The 21,574-nt window shown below is 51.1% G+C and overlaps 8 protein-coding genes across 8 annotated transcripts; 5 read left to right on the forward strand and 3 right to left on the reverse strand.

The window, feature by feature from the left end:
* Nucleotides 1-1,453: 1,453 nt before the first annotated feature.
* Nucleotides 1,454-2,870, reverse strand: LTR84_000489 (uncharacterized protein; the record flags this gene model as incomplete). Its single annotated transcript, XM_064844119.1, has 3 exons — nt 1,454-2,050; nt 2,108-2,152; nt 2,211-2,870. The coding sequence occupies 3 exons, from the start codon at nt 2,868-2,870 to the stop codon at nt 1,454-1,456; spliced, it is 1,302 nt and encodes a 433-aa protein (XP_064711979.1).
* A 2,540-nt stretch (nt 2,871-5,410) lies between these two features.
* Nucleotides 5,411-6,540, reverse strand: LTR84_000490 (uncharacterized protein; the record flags this gene model as incomplete). Its single annotated transcript, XM_064844120.1, has 3 exons — nt 5,411-5,847; nt 5,910-6,366; nt 6,433-6,540. 3 exons carry the CDS (start codon nt 6,538-6,540, stop codon nt 5,411-5,413), a joined length of 1,002 nt encoding a protein of 333 aa, XP_064711980.1.
* Nucleotides 6,541-7,331: 791 nt separating this feature from the next.
* Nucleotides 7,332-7,864, forward strand: LTR84_000491 (uncharacterized protein; the record flags this gene model as incomplete). Its single annotated transcript, XM_064844121.1, has 2 exons — nt 7,332-7,535; nt 7,598-7,864. The coding sequence occupies 2 exons, from the start codon at nt 7,332-7,334 to the stop codon at nt 7,862-7,864; spliced, it is 471 nt and encodes a 156-aa protein (XP_064711981.1).
* Nucleotides 7,865-8,432: 568 nt separating this feature from the next.
* Nucleotides 8,433-10,010, forward strand: LTR84_000492 (uncharacterized protein; the record flags this gene model as incomplete). The annotated part of the gene is made up of 1 exon (XM_064844122.1): nt 8,433-10,010. The coding sequence occupies one exon, from the start codon at nt 8,433-8,435 to the stop codon at nt 10,008-10,010; it is 1,578 nt and encodes a 525-aa protein (XP_064711982.1).
* Nucleotides 10,011-10,261: 251 nt separating this feature from the next.
* SPT4 (transcription elongation factor spt4) lies at nt 10,262-10,690 on the reverse strand (the record flags this gene model as incomplete). Its single annotated transcript, XM_064844123.1, has 2 exons — nt 10,262-10,552; nt 10,625-10,690. The coding sequence occupies 2 exons, from the start codon at nt 10,688-10,690 to the stop codon at nt 10,262-10,264; spliced, it is 357 nt and encodes a 118-aa protein (XP_064711983.1).
* A 638-nt stretch (nt 10,691-11,328) lies between these two features.
* LTR84_000494 (uncharacterized protein) lies at nt 11,329-12,945 on the forward strand (the record flags this gene model as incomplete). Its single annotated transcript, XM_064844124.1, has 4 exons — nt 11,329-11,565; nt 11,635-12,676; nt 12,731-12,855; nt 12,910-12,945. 4 exons carry the CDS (start codon nt 11,329-11,331, stop codon nt 12,943-12,945), a joined length of 1,440 nt encoding a protein of 479 aa, XP_064711984.1.
* Nucleotides 12,946-14,446: 1,501 nt separating this feature from the next.
* On the forward strand, nt 14,447-16,063 carry LTR84_000495 (uncharacterized protein; the record flags this gene model as incomplete). The annotated part of the gene is made up of 1 exon (XM_064844125.1): nt 14,447-16,063. The coding sequence occupies one exon, from the start codon at nt 14,447-14,449 to the stop codon at nt 16,061-16,063; it is 1,617 nt and encodes a 538-aa protein (XP_064711985.1).
* A 1,460-nt stretch (nt 16,064-17,523) lies between these two features.
* Nucleotides 17,524-18,660, forward strand: LTR84_000496 (uncharacterized protein; the record flags this gene model as incomplete). Its single annotated transcript, XM_064844126.1, has 1 exon — nt 17,524-18,660. One exon carries the CDS (start codon nt 17,524-17,526, stop codon nt 18,658-18,660), a length of 1,137 nt encoding a protein of 378 aa, XP_064711986.1.
* Between the last annotated feature and the right edge of the window lie 2,914 nt (nt 18,661-21,574).

Here is a 21,574-nt window from a genome sequence, read left to right on the forward strand (position 1 = left end):
TGGTCATAGGCAGTGGGTAGGCGCCGGGGTAATTGAGTGAAGTGAATTTGAAAGACGGTGAACTTTCTGTCACTTGACGACAGCGGTCACCCAAAAGTGATTCTGTATAGTGAAGGTGCAAATCCCAGCCTGACTCTCAACTCACGTCACATTGATATTTTTGCTTTCCGTAGCGGTCACCTCAAACGGTAATATGTATACCTCACCTTAAGAATACCTGCCACTCCTGTATCAACAACGTCGTAAGAGCCCTGTGATTTGCAAGACTAGTGCCCGCTAAGTTTCCAAAGAAGTCCTTGGAGAGAAGGATCCGGAGTCACATTTAATGACAAGAAAGCCATACAATACACACAGGAAGACCATCAGGCCTATGATCTTCTTTTGATGTGAGCGAGTGTCAGCCAAGAGAAGGGGGTGAGAAGGTGTATGCATTGGAGACTGACAAGGGATCCAAACAACGCTGGGTCGGATAGAGCCCCCTCAGAAAAAGCAAGGCGTCACGAAGCAGATTCGGAGGGCGGACTTCTGGTAATCAAACATGAGAACAGACATGGCACATTTCTGGCGTAGTGATCCAGCAGGAGAAGAAGCATTGAGGAACCGCAAGAATGGAGAACACGAAACCTGTATACAGCGAAGACGAAAGGTTGAGAGCGACAAGAACTTCAATCTTTGGTGGTGGCCCGGTGTATTCATGCATTTGGTTCGGCACCATACTTGTGAATTGTATGACCTGTCCGGCCACATATGGTGGAATGTGCAACATTGAACTCCTGAATCCACATCGAGGAACATCCAGATGATGGCGCTTATGGGAATTGCTGATCTAGACAGTAAAAGAACCCAAGGAGTGGCATGCCAAGTCATGTCGACATGAGTGAACAAAGGACCAAGGATAAGATGTGTCTCATTAGTAACCCTGACCGAGTTCATTTCCCATCCCATCCGTCCCACTGCATAGCAGCTTGCACGCGCCAATTCATATGCTAGGTACAAAAACATTTCAATCCGAATGACCGGCATCGCAGAAATGGTATATAAATTTGAGAAGTCCGTTTTGTGTAATACTCCAAGAAATCTTGTAAAGGTCCGGATACAAGCCGGCCGTCCAGCGCCAGAATCCAGAGGCCAAGTGCCGTTATAACATGGTGATCAATGTCTAATGGACCAGGCGAGTCTGCGTTCTCATGGTAATCATAAATCATAACCTCATCAATGGTGATGTAACAATCCAGGAATGATTCAAGGAAGCTGTTCTTGAAGCATAGCAACGCCATTAATGTAGTTAGAGAGTCCGGGAGAGAAGGCGTTTTTCGTGTCGGATGCGACTCCGCATTGGAATAAATCGGAGAAGAAGTTGTCGACTTCTGATTGGGCCAGAAAACAGAGCAAACTGAAACATCCAGAAAGGCACTACACATCATCAAAGACGGTATAGAGGGTGAGGCAGGTGTCATCTGCCATGCCTACGAGAGGGGTCAGGGTAGCCGGGGGGATATGCACCCATTATTTCCCCTCCTCTTCTTTCAGGATAAGTAGCCGGTATAGATGCAGATACAGGTGGCGCCGATCTGGACGATGTGGTATAAGGGGCGGGGATATACCCTCCTTGTGTCGTTCGACTTATAGACGGGGGTGTGGAACTGCCAGGGAAAACAGTCCTGGGTTCCCGTTGTTCCGATGGATAATAGCCTGGCTGAGAGATGGGTGGGTAGCCTGGTTGGTTTGACGAAATGGAATATGAAGCCGGATAGCCAGGTTCCGGAGGATAACCAGAAGTCACCGTGGGGCGGGGAGGAGCCATTCGTGGGTCTACTTCACGATGCCTTGGAGGAGGTCTGTCATAATCATCATCGAGGTCCATTTCTCCTGGATAGCGGCGGTCTCTTTCCTGGCGGGCTTGCATTTCGGCATATGAACCTACACGATCCTTAGACCGAGTTGTTGGGTTGTCGCTCACAGGCGTACCTTGCGAACGGCCCTGTCTGGCCCTTCTGTCTCGCTCACGATTCCATTTGACGGTATCTTCTCGTAGTGACTGTTCCATCGCCTAAACAGGAGTGATCAGTAAGGGTCCAGTTATTATCATAAAGTGATGTGTCCATACCGTTGTAAATGGGCGATAGGCTTTGACCCAGAATCCGGAACGTCCCTGCAAGGGTATAATCAGCACGATGAATTCAACCTCGGGAACCAGCAATGCGGCATACTTGATCGTTACGACCTGGGCGGCAAGTGGCATCCTGACCAAGATATTTGCAAATTTCATGCTGGATAACTTCTCGTTCAATGCCTTCTCCTGGGCAAAAATATTCCGAGTAATGAGGGCTGGGCCTGACAAGATCACGATCCATAGCCATAGTGGTATCCATTTGAGTTCGACTTCTTGTGGCCGCATCATCATAACGATCATTAGGAGCATAAGGAGACCTGCTCGCCGGTGGCACTTCGCGATATATCTCACCAGTAGTGGGATCTCGATAGATAACAGCCTCAGGTTCAGTGGTACGACCACCCATGGCACGAGGGTCAGGTCGAGGGTCGAGTCGAGCAGTAGCATTAGCTCTTGGGTCTGTCCGGATGTCCATGCGGTCAATCCTGGGATCAATTCGGGATTCTATCCTGTGGTCTATCCTGGGGTCCATGCGGGGGTCCATACGGGGGTCCATTCTGGTTTCCATGCGGGTGTCCATTGCATCAGTCATACGAGAGTCTCTGTCGTCTATTGTTCTTCTCTCTCTTGTAGTTTCAGTCCGGTGTTCTCTGGGCTCACGTTCTCGGGTATCTCTACGAGAAGAGTGAGAAGAGTGGCCAGTTTCTCGACGACGACTTGAACTGGAGTACTCTGGCTCATCAGGGTAGCGCGACATGGTGGGTGGTAGAGATAATAAAAGAGTTGGGGGAAGCAGGCGTGGAACAGGTCCTGGTCAAGTCGGGCAGCAACAGATGATCAGCAACAAATGGGAAACTAATAGTCAGAGGCAAGGAAGGCGTGGCTTCGCGTCCTGTAAGCTAAGGCAAGCTGCAAGTATGATCCAGGGAAGAGAGAGATCCACCAGGTCCGTTGGTCCCAAGAGTCCTGCAAGGTTAGATCCAATAACGGGTGCAAGATAGGTCGTCCAAGGAGAGTTTGAGGTGTGAAAGTGGTAATACCGAACCAAGGAAGAGAAGAAGACAGATGGAGGGAGGCAGAAGGCAAAATTGGATAGAAGTGAGAGTGGGCGAAGAGATGTGGGTGATGGGCGCAGGCAGCGAGCGCTTTGGGCTGAACTGAAGCTGCACACAGGATTGAAGCGAGAGATAGCCACCAATCAATGCACTGCAGCCCTGGTGCGTGGTCCTGTTGATCCACTGGGACTTGATGTACGGGAAACAAGTACCTTCCTGGGTCTGTCCGTATAGTGTATAGTGCTGTGAGTTTGATTCGAAGGGGGATGTACGGAGGTACCTGACGTTGCGGCGTTGCGGCGTTGAGAAGTGAGAGCAGGAAGGATAGAGGGGGAGGAGTGGAAGAGACAAGAAGGTCTGGAAGGGATTTGCGGTTTGACTAAAGTGCGGCCTGAGCCCTAGACGTGGAACCGTTGCCCAAGAAGTGGATTTTGGGGGGGTGGGATGCCGTAGTAGCCGCCGTGATCTGCAGTTTGGCAAGAGAATGGAAGGTGGGATGGAATTTGAAGGGAGAGAATGAGGTGAGAAAATCAGGAGAGGAAATGCCAGCTGGCACCCACCAAACCATTGAAACCGAGGCGAGAAGGATGAAGGCAGACAGACGGGGCAGAAAAGACCGGTTAGAGAGTCACAGGGCCACAAGTATTTGACCACAATCCTGCAGCTGGGTGGCTACATTCATCTAATTAATTGGCCACCACCCAGCTCATGGTTCCAGAAATGTCCAAGAATGTGATTTACCAGTGTTTGCTGACGGGGACAGACCTGTTGTTCCGCCCGCCACACCACTGCCAGCAGCGACCAAGGGCTCTTTTTAACTCGCGTTTTCCTGACGCACGGCAAAGTCTTCCAGACCACAGCTCCATGATGCTTTGCGCTTGACTCAAACTCACTGACCATCTGCTGATTTTAACGACCCAGGCTGGATAAGCAACAGGAACGAAAGGAACAGTTCTGTATCCTATCCTGTAAGTCTTCAAACCGTGTTTGCCGTCAATTCCACCGGACGTGAATGAGAACCGTCTAATCATCCTTACCTGAGGGTGAGACACAAGTGAACCTCCATTCTGGCAGCAATGGGTGGTCAAGCAACAACAAGGCCTGTCCTGGCCGTAAGCAAACAATCATGAAAGGACCGTCATTCAACGTGATTGTCCTACAGCCTCACCTGCATTGATGGTTCGTCTGCAAGATGCTCCATCGTTCTGTTAGCCGAAACTCTCTATCTTCCTGTGGCAACGATGATGAAAGCGTGGCATCGTTGGAGCCTCTCGTCAACGTCCCAAGGTTACCGGTCGGTGGTAGCCACAGGCTCACCCATGCTGCCATGCATGCCTGAGAAGCCCGAGGAGCAGTAGCCCGGTTAAGGAAAACTGGATCCTAGGCACCAATAGTACAACCTGGGCAACTGTTACGCCCCAAAAGCGTGGGAGCAACCGAAACATGGAAGCCCAATTAAAGGCCTTCCGTTCCCCATCTCCGACCAATCGTGCCGGGTTGGGCATCAACAAACGTGGTGGCTTCCACTCAGCTGCACTATCGTATCTACCATCCAAGTCCTCCGTCCGTGGTCACAGTGTTTTCTCCAATACGGCCAAGAAATGAGCCCAGCTGCATCATTGCTCCTGTCATTGGGCATCAACCATTTCGTCACTGGATGGCACCGTTTCCATGTGACACATCACGCCGTTGCTTGTGTCTGGGGACACTCTTCTCTTCTATCTACAGATACATCCAAGTCATCATCTTGTCAGGCTCAATCTCCACCCAGGTTGCTACTGCTACGTGTGGTATACCCCTGAAATCATGGTTCGGAATCGTGGGCATGGACAGACTGTGGTCCGCGGTTCTGTATTCATTACTAGGTAGGTACAAGAATCCATCTCAGAGTCCATGGGATCTCAAAATGGCTCGATATGTCTCGGAACGTCTCGCAGACTGTCGATCGGTCCGTCGCCATAACGGCGGGCAATGCTCACATTCCGGCAAACATGGCTTCAGTGCATGCTTCACAGACAGATCATCCAGCATTGATTTTGTTGACACAGTCAGATGCTGGTCACACCATGCAAGCTGTCCTCCAGGAGAATCCAAGCAGCGCTCACTTGCCGACAGGACGCCTAGCGACGAAGTACTCTCAACTGTGGCCCCGTGCAGATTTTGATATGTTACGGGCAAATGTAGCGGCGTGGAGACGTTCACGATGCTTGCATTGGCACCCCGAACCCTTGCAGGTGATCAGTTACAGCTTTGACTCTCCTCCGACGGTGAGCGTTTTAATTCTGAAGCCGGTTCGAGGATAATGCACGCGTATTCCTTTCTCCTCAGACCCAATGTGCAGGACTGCTTCGTCCTGGCTGAGTCCTATCAGGTGTCCTGTATCATGATGTCGGGAACCAGAATCAATCGGGTAAATCTCAACCAATGCTCCTTGCCGTAATCCTAACGGATCCGCCTGGTCGATCCCCAAGTCTTTTTCCGCAAAGGAAGCGTTGAAAATACGTTGAGCTGCAACATCGCCCTTTAGTGAGGTGGGTTTGGGTGCCTGCGCCTTTGCCTTTTGCAGCACGCCGTTGAATCTCTCTATCCATGCGAATACCTTAGGATATTGCTTCGCAGAAATCAGGTCCCGGGGAAGTGCTCCCTTGAGGCCATTGAGCCAATCAAAGGTCCAGATAGCTTTTCAATCTCGCATTAGCCTCAATCTGTAGGTCGCGACCTGCAGCGTACTTCCTACTCACCTTCAATATCTGCAAGTGTGGGTCGATCAGTCTTGAGCACCCAATCACGTCCATCCGCCAACAGGGTCGACTCTAGGAATTGAAACCCGCTCCTGATGGCGGCCAGTGCCTCTGGTCGATTCGCGTCGATACCTTCTTTGCTCCAAGGTCTGCTGGTAAGATCCTCTCTGTCTTTGACGAATTTGGGATCATTCAACAATGGCATGCTGCTCGGTATGAGCTGTGACGCTCGGTTGAACACGCCGGATTCGACGGCCCAGATCTCGAGGAATTTCTGGATCGCCTTTTCCTCGGGGTTGGAAGCTCCCAGAGCCCCATCTGGAAACAACTCTTCTAGCTTTCGCAGGATAAGCCGGGAGTCGCAGTAGACATCACGACCGATAGCAAGCAAAGGAATTCGTCGATAATTGATTCCCAAAGCTTTGAGGTCTGGTCGTGGGAGTACTGGGGCTTGTTTCTGGTTTCCACATTAGCACCATGCAATGAAATAGCAACCTAAAGTTGAATCGCCTTTTCAACTCACACATTCAGCATAATCAATCCCACGAAGTGCCAAGTACCATATCACTCGTCTCGCATAAGGTGAGAATGAGTAGTGATAGAGAACGATACCATTGTTTGGACCGTCCATGATGCCTCACAAGAACTACTGAGCTTCACAGCCTCCTGTCCTAAAGTTATGCTTTTCCCCGAGGATTGAGGGTTCTGTTAAATGCCTAAGAGCTTTGCGAGAAGGCCTTCGTGCAGCTCAACTCCTGCTCTTCAAACGTGAGAAGCTCAACGGGGTCGTGGACACGATGCTCCAACATTTGGACCTCGGCATCTTATCCTGTGCGGGGCAGCCTCCGGAGACGACGCCACAATCATTTTCATTACACTCGCCAACATCGTTGCTCCTGTGTCCTACCACGAAGACGTAGGTGAATTGATAATGACACTGGAATCCATTCTCCTTATAAGTACTATTTATTCTGCTTGAGGTCTATAGATGGGCGCACTACATTCCGCCTCGACTTCATGGTCTCGTCAAAAAGACCCTGGGGAGCCGTTCACCCTGATTGCTTGACACTTCTCCTCAAGAGCTTACTGTGCATCAATCACATAACCTCCGCGTACATATAGGTGGGCAGATAGGTAAGTCTGTGTTCCAGGATCGTGCAAAGTAATTGCATGCCGCAAAATGACTCCGGCACCAGTCGAGGATATTGTGACATCATTTGGGGTGTTGACATAACCATGAGGTCAATGACATGGTACAGGCACACGATGATTGAAATAGTCCATGCGAAGGCCAGCATACCGTCATAATTGCGCTACAGTTTTGTGGGTGAATATAGGTCATCATAACCCTACCTGTGATCTTTGAGCATCACAATAGTCATAACATCTGGAGATATTCAGCATTCCCCATTGAACAACATCATGTCAGACCAATCCGGCCGAAACAGTGGAGGCGATCTCTTTGATCTCGCAAAGGACGGCACAACAGTACCAGACGATGCAGCACGACCGAGACATATTCCTTCCGTTCCTCGTCCGGATCAGACCACGAGTGAACGTGACCCGAACGACCTAGGCAGTTCGACGCTTGCAGGAGCAGCAACCAATGCGGGAGATATCCCCCGAGTACGTTCAACCGGAACGCCAATGCATATCATCGGTCCCCATGCTAACAGATGGTGAACCAGACCACCCGAGACACAGCGGGCGACGAAGTCATCACGGGCACGGGCGATTCTCTCCCGGCCCAGATCGACTCCAAGAGATTGCATAATGTACCTGGAGGTGTCACACATGATCCCTTTGCAAAAGGCTCGACCAGGATGACCGCACACAAGACGACAGACTCAGACATTGTCGCGGGAGCTTCGGACGGTCCATTGGCAGACCGAGCTCCAGGGCAAGAGCAGTTGAGTGACGAGCAAGTAATGGACAACGTTGAACGCAAGTCATAGAGTGGCCTAAGAACACAGCAGTTCTGTGGGTAGCATATGTATATAACTATGGAATCCACGCATGTTCAATGCAGTGACTGTGCTTGACCATGCAATCAACCACCCGTTCATATCTACTAGAGAAAGGCGGTCAAACAAATTAAATCTCACCTGCCTCATATCTTATCAACCAAAAACCACACCGGGCCGGGTCAGCGAAAGGCTTATCGAATAGGTGGGCGTAAACAGCGTAAAGGGCCCCGGAACGGCCTTCCCGAACTGGGAATTTGGTGTCCAGATTGGCCACGAGCACGCGTCAAGTGGAGAGGAGAGGAATTGGAGGTTCTGCGTTCTTCTCCGCATTATTCTCAAAAGAAACAACCCACTGCAATTCCTGGGTCCCGCCCTTCATGTTGATCGAAGCCACAGTCAAATAATAAATACCAGAACTCCCACGAGAACCATCTACCAAGGGTCAGGTATCTCTGTCACTAATACTGCTCTAGCAGACAACGACTGTACATATTTTGAGGGGCTCTCCTCACTTGTTCCTACACTACCTCAGCGTCTAATTGTTTCATTCAACATCATGGCCTCGTTTCTGCGCCCCGCGAGCTTACGCTCCGTGACTCGTCTCGCCGCCGCCGCACCCTCGAGATATTCATTCAAGGCTGCTCCGATCCGAAGTCTCGCATCCGCCTCCAACAGCCGTAGTGCCGCTGCTGCCGCGGTCGCCCACGCCCCAGAAGCATCCTCCTCCTCCAATGAAGTGCCCTTCTTCGCCGACGAGCCCGTGGGACCAAATGTCGTGACCGCGATCCCGGGCCCCAAGAGCAAAAAGGCCATCGAGGAACTACACAAGGTGTTCGACACGCGCAGTCTGAACATGATGGGCAACTATCAGCAGAGCTACGGAAACTACATCGCCGATCTGGACGGCAACGTCCTACTCGACGTGTATGCCCAGATTGCATCCATCCCCGTCGGCTACAGCAATCCCGCATTATTGCTCGCGGCAACCTCACCCGAGATGGCCTCTGCACTGATCAACCGACCGGCGCTGGGCAACTTCCCACAGCACGACTGGGCGGCGATTCTGGAGACCGGACTCCTACGAGCGGCACCCAAGGGGCTCGACCAAGTATTCACGGCGATGGCGGGCTCGGACGCCAACGAGACCGCCTACAAGGCAGCGTTCATGTGGAAGGCGCAGCAGCAGCGAGGCGGCCCGGACGTCGAATTCACCGAGGAAGAAATGTCGTCCACCATGGCCAACCAAAGCCCCGGGTCGCCCAACTTCTCCATCATGTCGTTCAAGACGGCCTTCCACGGCCGGCTGTTCGGCACCTTGACCACCACCCGCAGCAAGGCGATCCACAAACTCGACATCCCCGCCTTCGACTGGCCGCAAGCCTCGTTCCCTCTGTTGAAGTACCCGCTCGACCAATACGCCGCCGAGAATGCGGCCGAGGAGAAGCGTTGCCTGGAGGAAGCAGAGGAGGTCATCAAGAATTACCACAACCCCGTCGCGGCCGTGGTCGTCGAGCCCATCCAGTCAGAGGGCGGTGATAATCATGCCAGCCCAGCGTTCTTCCGCGGCTTGAGAGAGATCACCCGTCGCCATAACGTGTTATTGATCGTCGACGAGGTCCAAACTGGCATCGGTGCCACGGGCAAGTTCTGGGCCCACGACCACTGGAATCTGCAGGATCCTCCGGACATGGTCACATTCTCGAAGAAGGCACAGACAGCAGGTTACTACTTTGGCAACCCTGAGCTTCGACCCAACAAGCCTTATCGCCAGTTCAACACCTGGATGGGCGACCCAGCACGTGCAATTTTGTTCCGGGCCATCTTGAATGAGATTGAAAGACTAAACTTGGTGGAGAACACCGCTCAAGTTGGTGACTATCTCTATTCTGGTCTAGAGAGCTTGGGACAGAAATATCCAGAGCACTTCAAAAACCTCCGCGGTAAAGGTCAGGGCACCTTTATCGCCTTTGACAATAGCAAACGTGATCAATTCCTCGCAAAGGCCAAGACCTTTGGCATCAACATTGGTGGAAGTGGTGCCACCGCTGTGAGGTTGCGCCCGATGCTGATCTTCCAGAAACATCATGCAGATATCCTTCTGGACGGGCTGGAGAAGGTGGCCAAAAGTTTGTAAATGATCTTTGTGCAAAGGTGGTTCTTTTGCCCGTGGCGTTATGGTGATGATCGTGGTGTGAGTTTTGATGCATAGTTGAGCTTGCTGCTCCTTGCAACCGACACCGACGTAGTTATCAGATTTCAGCTTTCAGCAGTATAATCCCAAACTTCGATTGATTCAATTGAGAGCTTCCATGATTTGTGTTCTTTGTTTTGGTGTGCGCACAGCCAGTGCCGCGTGGGAATGGAGAAGCCAATTGCCTGCGGTTATCAAGAAGCCACGTCATCCTCAAGGGAGCTTCCATCCCTTGGTATATACTTGATGCCATTGTCTTCCAACGACTCCAGAACCTCCTTGGGCAGTTGTCCCTGTACCTTAGTGGCGTAAATACCAGGCTCATACTCGGTCAACCTCTGCCACTTAGCCACCCACGATGTCTTGGGATCACCCAGTGCGATGAGCCCCTCGAAAACCTGAGATGTGCATTCTTGAATTGCGTCTTGTGAGTTTTTCAGGCCGAGGATCGCTTCGCAGTTGGGGCAGCCACCGCGGTAGAAGTCCTATGCGATGAAAGTCAGGTCTGCTGGAAATGAATGAAAGGGATTGGGGATGTGGAGACAGGGAGGGTCTACATTCATAGCCAGCACGACAGAGCAGACCATGCAGGCGCGAGCATTGCGACCAAGAGCAGAAGTCATGGTTGTGGCAGGGCGTCAAGGAGGTAAGATACAGAGAGCGGAAGGAAGCGTCGCGCTCGGAGTCTCGTATAGATGAGAGTCGATGGGAGTGTAATGATAAGTGAGAAGCAGGAATGCCGCCGCTGCGGTGTTCGTTGATGATGAAGAGGAAGTTGCAGGCTGATGAGAAAAACAGTCGTGGCTTCCCTCAATCCTGCCAGCAATTAAGGTTTCGGCAGATCGACGATTAGCGCGGATATGCTCTCCGCAATCGGACTTGGCAAATCAGGCGTTTGGAAGCAAAAAGAAAAGGCCTAGAGATTCGTCGCCTGGAGCCTTTCGGTGCTTGACTCGCCAGGTGAACCCCGTACGGATACAAACCACGCTGCACCCAGAACAGGCGAGAAAGTCCAGATTGGAGAAAAAAAAGTGGTTCACTCTTAACTCGAGGCTAGAACTTTCCAGCCATATTCCCCAGTCAAACACTCGACACTCGAAACTCGGTTTACATTTCGATACTCTCGACTGCAATCTTCACACGTGCCCACACACCCCGTTATGTCACGATAGCAATTGTTCTTCTTTCTCGGTCCGTCATCTCTTACCTCAGACTCCTTCGATAAGCCCACATACCTGTGCCTGCTCCGCCTCCAACAATCATGGCAGCGGCTTCAGATAAGACAGCCGCCACTGCACTGAAACAGAAGGGAAACAAAGCCTTTGCAGAACATGACTGGCCCACGGCGATTGATTTCTACACAAAAGCAATCGAGAAATACGACCAAGATCCTTCCTTCTTCTGCAATCGAGCGCAGGCAAATATCAAACTCGAGGCGTACGGCTATGCTATCGCAGACGCCACATCGGCCATCGAGCTCGATAAGGATTACGTCAAGGTGCGTCAAGATAGTCACGTCAAACTTTGGTTCCACGAACGCTTGAGCTGACATTGTACCTTTGTTTAGGCATACTGGAGAAGAGCTATTGCGAACACTGCCATCCTCAATTCCCAAGAAGCCGTTCGAGATTTCAAGATTGTGGTTAGGAAAGAGCCAAACAACAAGGATGCCAGACTCAAGCTGTCAGAGTGTGAGAAACTCCTCAAGAAGATCCAGTTCCTCAAGGCGATCGAAGTCAGCGATCCTCCTTCGGCCTTTGAAGGTCTCGATATCAACTCGATAGAGGTCGACCAGTCCTACGATGGAGTACGGTTAGAAGAAGAAATGACACAAGAATTCATCGACGACATGATAGAGCGCTTCAAGAACGGCAAGAAGATCCACAAGAAATATGTGTTCCAGATCATCAAAGCCGTACGAGATATTGTGTACGATGAGAACACCATGGTCGAGATGGAAGTTGAGCCTGGTACACAACTGACGATATGTGGTGACACCCATGGACAATACTTTGATCTCCTGGAGATTTTCCGGCTCAGCGGCTTCCCCACCGAAAAACACTCGTATCTCTTCAACGGTGATTTCGTAGATCGTGGATCATGGTCTACCGAAATCGCGCTGCTCCTCTACTCGTACAAGTGGCTGCGACCCAAACAGTTCTTCTTGAACCGAGGAAACCACGAGACAGACGATATGAATCGGGTGTATGGATTTGAGGGCGAATGCAAGGCCAAGTACAACGAGAAGACCTTCAAGCTGTTTTCCGAATCCTTCTCTGCTCTCCCCTTGGCTACCCTGGTTGGCAAGAAGTATCTGGTTCTACACGGTGGTCTGTTCTCAGACGACAAGACCACTTTGGACGACATTCGCAAACTCGATCGTCATGTCCAGCGACAGCCTGGTCAGCAAGGCTTGATGATGGAGATGCTATGGACTGATCCTCAGACTGAACCCGGACGCGGACCCAGCAAGCGAGGAGTTGGCTTGCAGTTTGGACCTGATGTGACGAAACGCTTCTGTGAGAACAATGGTCTCGAGGCAGTCATTCGAAGCCACGAGGTCAGAATGGATGGCTACGAGGTGGAACATGATGGCAGGTGTATTACCGGTAAGTTGAATTGACGTCGCTATTGAGTGAAAAGGACGACTAACATGCTCTCAGTATTCTCCGCTCCCAAATATTGCGATACGACCGAGAACAAAGGTGCTTACATCAACGTTGGGCCTGAATTGAAGCTTGAATATCATCAATTTGAAGCAGTACCCCACCCCGACATCAAGCCAATGGTAAGAGATTTGCGTCCGTGATTTCACCATGTCGATTGACTAATTCATTATCAGGCTTACGCAAATAATTCCTTGATGTCGGGCATGTAATGTCGGTCAAGATTGTAACGTGATTCTACATGAATGTGGAGTTTCGACTGCTTGGTCATTTGTGTCACTACAAACAGATGTTCAATGATAGAGGTGCCAAGGTGAAGCAAGCAACCACAGGGATTTAGAGTTCGGGCTGGTGCCATGTGTTTTATGTACCTGGGAAAGTTTGTCAGAGCATCATGATTCTGGTTGTTTGGCATGGCGCGGATATGGTCATTGTTGGAAGCAGCTTGAAGCAAGCGAAACTGGATCAATGGCTGAGCATCAGCCACCGACTAGGTGTCGTATGGATCTCACGATATTCGAGATTGCCGTGGAATCGGAATGAGGTACCGGTATGTACTGACGAGTAGTTATCACAACGGGTACACCAATTCCCTTCAGGCTTGAACTCCAGGGCATGCTGTCCAGCACATTCAATTTCTGTGCCACTTGGGGTGGAATTGATTGTGTGGCCATGCATCTCGCGACGCCACAGTTCAGGGTTCAAGTTAGTGAAGCCAGCGCGTGACCGTCAGCAACATGTCTTGTTCCACCCCCGCCTCGGTGCCTTGAAGCCACTAAATAACTCTGGCCGTGAGCGAGCCTCATTCGTCGACAGGCTGAAACCCAGCCCTCCTCGATACGTCCCAAACCCGCCTGGCGTTGTCTTTGCCCTACCAAAAGAGAGCCCACGGAGGCTTGAAGGACCACCCAGTCAACTGTCACAAGCTTACGAGGTCTTCCACAGCCTGCCTTGACGATCCGCCCCTTGGTCCCTGACGCACTTTCAATCCGTAGCCCTTTTGGTGTTGTTTCTGTTGTTTCTCAAGTCCCAGTGAAGTGTGCCTGATGACCGCCCGCTGTGCGCTCCCCTTCTCCATACTGGCAGTGCTTAGTGCCCAGTGCCCACCCACCGCCTGTCGGCCCCGCTCCAACCCAACGTCAATTATTCAAACATCCGGAACCTCACACCTCGAACCTCAAACCTGACACCACTGCATCATCACGCATCATCAACTTTGTACAATCATCAATCTTCCTCGTCGTCGTCGTCGTCGTCAACGAACCAGTCACTGTTCACTCATTTGCACGCCATTCAATTCCATCGATCCAACATTGTTTTCGTTCACCTTCATCCAGCCTTCCAGTCAGCGCCTTGCACCCTTGAATTGGCATCTCAAACTCAAAGGCACTTCTGTCTTCACCACCATCAGCTAGCGCCAAAGCCCAGTGACTCCCACCTTTTCCGCCTGACGAAACGCCACGACTTTCACTATCACCACGACCTCGCTAAGTAACCATCGTCGTCCACATTCGATCCATCGCAAATGTTGCTGCCTTGGGATATCTTAGTCATAACTTGATATCATCTTGCATCAGCTTCAATATTTCACACGTTTGTGGATAGTCACCTCCAACCTCGAAACCCAACCGCATCCAGGATTCCAACTTTGTACTGTGCACAACAATCTCAGGCAAACCTCCTGGATCTCCACCCCACTGGGTTCCAGAAAGCATGGACCGAGCTTGCAATTACGACTCGGCTCAGCAACTGGATGCATTAACGTCGAAATCATCCTCAAGGCTCCGCTTGAGTGGTGATTGGTCCCGAGTCAATCTATCAAATCCTGATCCTTCAGCCATGAACGCACGCCTCGCTGACCGAAAGGAATCATCTCAAGTTGATATATCAGAACAGTCTTCAGATGTGACGATTCCAACTTCAAGATCTCGGGTTTCAAACCCGGCCACTACCATCGTTGCTCCAGTGCCCATCAAGCCTGAGGTTCAACCAAGCTCAACAATCCCATCAATAGTCCTGCCCACAAAATCTAGGACAGCACCCGTCGCAATGAAAACCGAACAGCGGAGTCCCTTCCTCACCATTCTCCCCCACGACATTCACTACATTCTTGCAGTGAAATACCTAGACTTCGACACGCTCCTCGCACTCCGCCAAACGTGCAAAACAATATTGTCTCTGCTGGACCCGGACCTCGTGCACCGGATCCGGTCGGCACTCGTGCAGAAGTCCCTCGACAATGAAATCAAACGATTCCGCGAGTACCGCACCATTTACCCGCGGCAACGGCTCGGAGCGCTGTGGGATCTCCTGTACGCAGCGTTCGACTTTCGACTAATCGAGCGGCCTGCGAAAGAACTCTGCTGCTACGGTTGCCTGGAGGTGAAGCCGCTATGGTGTTTCGTGGAGCGCATGAGCAACAAAGGCACGGGTCTAGGTGCGAAATCAGCCCGCGACCGCGTCTGCAAGGACTGCATGCGCCGATATCGCGACATCGAGGGTCAGTGGTGGAAGGAGAACTGGGTCAAGAAGAGCGAGACGGTGCGGAAATCCAGTCGACGCACACGAGTCAAACGCTGGGCGCTGGAAGGCCGGAGTCTCGTGAACCCCGAGGAGGAAATCGGCGTGTGTTCGTGCTGTGGCAGTGGGACGTTCGAGTTGTGGTGGGGTTGCGTGACCTGTTTCGAGCTCGAGGAGAAGCGCCGCAGAGAGGAGGATCTCATGGAATATGCCGGGCTCGAGAGGCGACTTATCGACATGCTTGAGACGTGGCGCGCCAAAAGGGAAGCGAAGCGCAGATCTCAGCAATCGACGAGGGAGCGAAGGAGCAGGCGCTGGTGGATGCCTCTACGACTGGATCTGAACCTTCACTGGGAGGGCGGTCTCGCAGAGCGTCGGGCTGCACTGGCCGAGTGGAAAGAAAGCAGGAACCACAACGTGTCTTCGTCGTCATCCACACCAGCAATCGCCCACTCGAAAAAGACCTCCAGAACCGGCCTGCTCTCCTCAGAAGACACCGAGCACGACCCTCCCCGCTGGCGCGCCATCGAGCAAACGCCGCTTCCCAAGAGCCGCCGCGAGGCACGGTGTTCCAGCTGCTGGGTGCCAAACTGTCCGCGACGCACATACATCCTGGGACTGGCATATGAGCGACCCCTGCCGCGCGAGCGTTGGTGCGGCGACTGCCAACAGAACTACAAGACGAGACATGCCAGGAAACGCGAAATCAATCGCCGGCGTAGGAGGTCCCTGGGTCCTGACACGTCGGGCATTTTCGGCGATTCTTGGGACGGTGGGTTCGGGACGCTGTTTGATGAGGTCGAGAGTTAATGAGTCAGGGAAAGAAAATAGGAGGAGAGCTTGATCAATCTTTCTATGTACGAGTTGAGGTTAAGAAAGAGGTGGAGGAGCGATGCGAGACTCGATAACGATAGGAATATGGACGGATATGAAATGAAACGAAATGAAATCAGATGGAAGGAAATGACAGAGGGGCACAATGATCGGTGAACGGCCGGAATTGCCAAACACCATCTCGAATGGGATGTGGTATTTGCGCTGTGGTCATCGTTTCCCCAACCCATGTACGATATTGTCAGCTACAGACAGCTAAGTAACGGCCGCGTTGTTTTTTCACATTTTCATTGAACTTTTTGTCCCTTCAGGAGTTGTGTTTCTTTCACTTGTTCGGCGACATGTGTACAATATCATATCGCGACGGATGATCAATGGGCACCAGGACCATGGCATGTGGCGATGTTCAGCGAGCCCAGCGAGCCCAGCGACTACCCAGTGTGATGGTGGACGAACTATCACAGAAGGCCGAGCGGGCGTTTGGACGATGAGGCCGAAGCGATCGGGGACAGGGACGTAGAGAGCAAGAAATACTAAGTGACGGCAATGACTCTCGACTGGCTATCGCAACCACGGGCAGTGGAAATGTGAATTCACACTCAGATTCGCGCGGCACATATGATTCATGCATCAATCTCTGCTTCCCTCGTATGCGATATCGATCAACCCAGGTCCCTAACTAGGTAGATGCGATGTTGGTCAATCCCCAAGGTACATGCCTGGTTCACCTGCCGCGTATCAGCAATGCTGCCTGAAAGGAAAGGCACGAATCTCAGTTCCACATTTCAGAGTTTGAGTTCCAGCATACTCAGGTTGTCTGGAGGTGGACATTTACACTTTTTGTTTAAGCTTTATCGGTTGTGGATTTAACATTGTCCTTGCTTTCTCATCTATGTACTCAATCAATTATCGGAATCGGAGGGTCGGTAGGCATTTAGGTATCTACACACATCATGTTTCCCACAGTATGAGGTATTCGGCACAAAAGACGCCCTGCGCGATTCCATGTATACTTTTCCGACCGAGCACAAATACGAAGGAAATGCAACGCCGTAGCCAACGTACTGTAACTAGGTACTGCGGGGTGGATGGAGAAGCACACCAGTCCTCTGCTGACGTTGCACGCGGCTTTGACGCCAATCAAATACGAAGGACGTCCGTATTCCTCGATTCAGAGTTGTTGATCCTTTCCACCTTCCAACTCAGGCCTTGAAAGCCCTTCCAGGAAGACAATTGTACCAGGGCGCGCCAGAGCGCTAACGTATGCATTCGCTGCCTGGTGGTATATCATCGTCGCAGGATACATAAAGGCAGCTCCGGGACTTCTTTGTTCTTGGGACCGCACTGTCAGTTCGTCTTGGATTTTATCCCTGTGTTGATCCACTATCTTCAACCTCCCCAGCCTCGAGGCAGTGGCTCCGCGAAGCGTGATGACGATGGCCTCATCGACCGGCAAGATCGAGATCCCAAAATCCTCCGTCACCGTTGATGTATCAGTCATCAATAGCACGTCCTGGGTCGGCAATGTCCCTCATTGGTTCGTCTTTGAGCCATTATATCCGGGGTTCGAAAGGAATGGAGGCCCAACTTTCGTGTTTTACATCTATCACAAACCTTCAAACTCTCGACTCCTCTTCGACTTGGGGGTCCGGAAGAACTTTCGAACGCATTTTAGTCCACACTTAATGAAAGGGCTGGATGAGATCCACATGCAAATCAGCGTTGAGAAAGACGTGTCCGAAATTCTGGTCGAGCATGGCGTACAACCTGGCGATATTGATAGCATCATCTTCAGTCATCATCATTTCGATCATGTGGGTGACACTACCAAATTTCCAGGCACCACAAGGCTAGTGGTTGGTCCAGGGTATAAACAGAGATACTTACCAGGGTGGCCTGAAAATCCCGAGGCGGCAGAGACGACAAGTGATACGTATGAAGGAAGGGGAACTGTTGAGATTGAATTCGCGCCCAATGATCACCAGGTATTGACGATCGGGAAGTTCAAGGCGTACGATTATTTCGACGACGGGAGCTTCTATCTGTTGAGCACTCCGGGACACACGGTAGGGCATCTTTCCGCACTTGCGAGAACGACATCCAGCAGTGATGACGGTGGAGGTTCAACATTCATCTTCCTCGGTGGCGACATCGTACATTCCTGTATGGTCTTCCGGCCGACTGAGAAGTATCCACTCCCGGATCAAATCTCGCCCGCACCAAACAGTGCGCCGTTTTCGAATAGTACATGTCCAGGCGATCTCTTTGCATCAATGCACCGATTCCGCAACGAAGAAGATGGTGAGAGGAAATCACGGACCACCCCATTCTGCTTGGTCGCTGGGCCGGATGAAGACTTGGCCGAGTCTCAGAGGAGCACAGACGAGTTGGCAAACTTCGATGGCGAGGACAATATCTTGACTATATTTGCCCATGACGGGTCCTTACTAGACGTGTTGGAGTACTTTCCACAGAAGGCGAATGAATGGAAGAACAAAGGATGGGGTCCGCAGGGACATTGGCGATTTCTAGAGCCTTTGATGCAGTCCAAGAAGGAGGCTTCTCATTTGTAGTGTGGTGCAATTGACCAACGAGGATTTGTTGGTAATGACGATCTCACAGATAACATACATCTTCCAGTTTGCAGAAGCTATGTATAATTGCAGCTGGGTGGAATGGATCACGGAGCCCTAGGCATAGGCAGGTGCGACTAGGCTGAGAAGTGCCCACAGTCGTTTGATCAGCCTGAGCAAAAGGATACGGAAGAGACTCGGGCATTTCTCGATTCATTTCTTACTAATGCTCTAGAGTTCTTTCCAGCTTCGCACTCTGACCAGAGCTGCTTTCAAAACCGACATATGCAAATGATCGTCCTTCGAGTTTGGAAGGGTGAATAACCTGATCATTCCGATTTCTGCCTTCCCAAATTCCTGTCCGCTCCGCCGAAGCCTCGGGAGATCACACCCAGACTCTGGTCATCGATTCCTAGCATGAGAGGAACCAGTCCAAGAGCATGTGATATTCAGGGTCACGGGTTCTCTAATATGGAGGAACATCCGTCGAGTGGAGAAAAACCTATTGCCGAACTACTCGTACAAGAGAGGTGGTTTCGGGCCCCACGCTTATGTGAGGGCCCAGGGACGCCGCTGTGGCCGAGTTTTTTTCTTGCCCCAATATTTAGCCTCGATCTTACACTGTACTTTGCCTCCCCACTTTGGCTGATTTGGAACATCAGTGCTCCATGATACAAAAATCGATGCATGCTGAGGTACGGTATGTTTTCATAAAACTCCGCAATTACCCTATTATTTCTCCCAGTGCACCTCAAATCATTCACGACTGTTGTTTAATTATTCCCCCTCACGTTCCATCCAAAATCCACAACCGCCCCTCGGCCCCGTTTAACTCAGCCTTGCCCCTGAATTATTATCATTCTCCATTCCGCTCTTTACACAACTGTCTCCGTACTACTAGCCATAACGAACGACTCGACATGACTGTCACGACACATAGCGCAGCCTCAGATTCAAACGACAATGGCACTGACACACCAAAATCAGAAATTTCGTCATCTAGTGAATCCCTCGCCAGTACCAACAGCTCACGAAACTCATTGATAACTATCACGAGACGGACGCAGCTTGACTTTTCCGCCGTACAGGACATATTTTCAAACCGCTCAGATCCTGCTAAATCCGATGGATCGCCTCTTTGGTATATACTCACAACAGCCGTCCTTCTCTCCTATCACAAAGAGAAGCTCATTGGCGATTTGTGGACATATCTGGCATGTCAAGTCCAAGACGATACAGGTCGTCTATCCGTGGCCAGAATACTTCGGGAAGCGTGTCTAAAGTCTAGCACGCTGGTGGGGTTTCCGAGGGTAAGCTCCATTTGACTCGCAATCTGTTGACCTTATGATGGAGGTCTGAAATTGACGGTACAACACTCTCCCAGGCAATTAATGCGCTCTTCGCATTGAAATCAGCCATTGAAGGTTCAACGCCGCATCTATCTTCAATATTAGCTGCAGATAGTTCATTGCGCTCCCCATTATCATCAACTGAGAAATATGACCGGGGCCTCGCCTTCTTCAACGCCATTTATCGTCAACATACTTCCAGGGTCATTTCAGCCATGGATGCTACATCTGGTGGCGATTTGACCCACTTTGCAATCAATTGCATTTATGGAGAACTTTTATCGGAGCACAGTATCATCGGTGGATTGGACACAGGTCTCCTTGAGTTCGTCTGTTGTTTGGCAGATGGTTGTAGTCCACAAGCGAAAGGGTGAGTGAAATTGTCCTCTCCATGACAGAATATATTTCCTAGATTTCTCTTCGCTGACCAATATTGCACAATTTCACAGACACTTCTTTGGTTCTATCAACCTAGGAGCAACAAACCAAACTCTGAGATCGACAATTCTCCTTACGGAGAGTATCGCATTGCAGTTAAAGGCACCTTGTCCGTGGCTGGATGATCCGGAAGAACATTCCTTTCTTCAGCGAGCTCTTGGGACGCCGTGATTCGATGATGAAATCGGCTTCTGATCTTGCAGATGTCTCCACAACAGGTATATACTGATCTTGTGGCCGGCAGTACACTTGGGAGTGATACTTACAGAGAGGTATAGCTCAGGGGGAGGTCTTAGGGGAGGGTGATTGCGAGCTTCTTCGGTGATGTTCAGGGTTCTGGTGCATATTGCTTGGGAAGTGTTTTATATTGTCAGGGTCCAGGTAGAAGAGTACTCGGAAGACAGCGCAATCTGGTCGAAGAAGTGGGCAGGATGTGGAAGGAAAGTCAAGATCTGGCATGGGCAGGGATAGCCCACTGCTCAGTGGCAACTAGATCACAACATGTCCCTCAGCGGCACTTGAATCCTCTGCGCAGCGTTTCAGGTAAATACCTTGGGACTAACATAGATACCCTTTGTATCTAGCATTGAGACATGCAGTCACGATACAGCAAAGCTGTCCCAACAGATCTTGACTCAGACTATTCCTTCGAGCGACTCGTCCATGCCTGTCAAAACCCCTCAACTTAGCCCATCCGACAAGAACCCACCGACTCGAGCACCAGGGCCTGGCAAAAACCTAACTAGAAGGCGGCCTCTCGACATTGCGCCATCGAATTTGCAACCACCACAATCTCGGGCACTCAACCCGATGCGTATCATGATCGCATCGCCCAACGTACCTATCTCTTGCCCGGTGAGATGGACAATAATTCTGTAACGCGCCATGCAATCGGCTCCTCGGCGAAAAATAAACCCCCGAGTATGGACATACCCCGCCTTCCCTCAGCGCTTCCGACCAGTATTTACGCGCCTCAACTGCATGGTTCTATACGGGCGAGTTCGAGGTCCGTGAATGACATGTGGAATGATTCTGTTTGTTGAGCCGGTCATATGGCGCGAACGATGCGGCGGTTGATCGTCTTGTGGGAGAGATAAGGGTTGCATATTGTCCGAGTCGGTTGTTGA

This window comes from Exophiala bonariae (genome assembly GCF_035927105.1).
Source record: "Exophiala bonariae strain CCFEE 5792 chromosome Unknown scaffold_1, whole genome shotgun sequence".
Classification (NCBI taxonomy): Eukaryota; Fungi; Ascomycota; class Eurotiomycetes; order Chaetothyriales; family Herpotrichiellaceae; genus Exophiala; species Exophiala bonariae.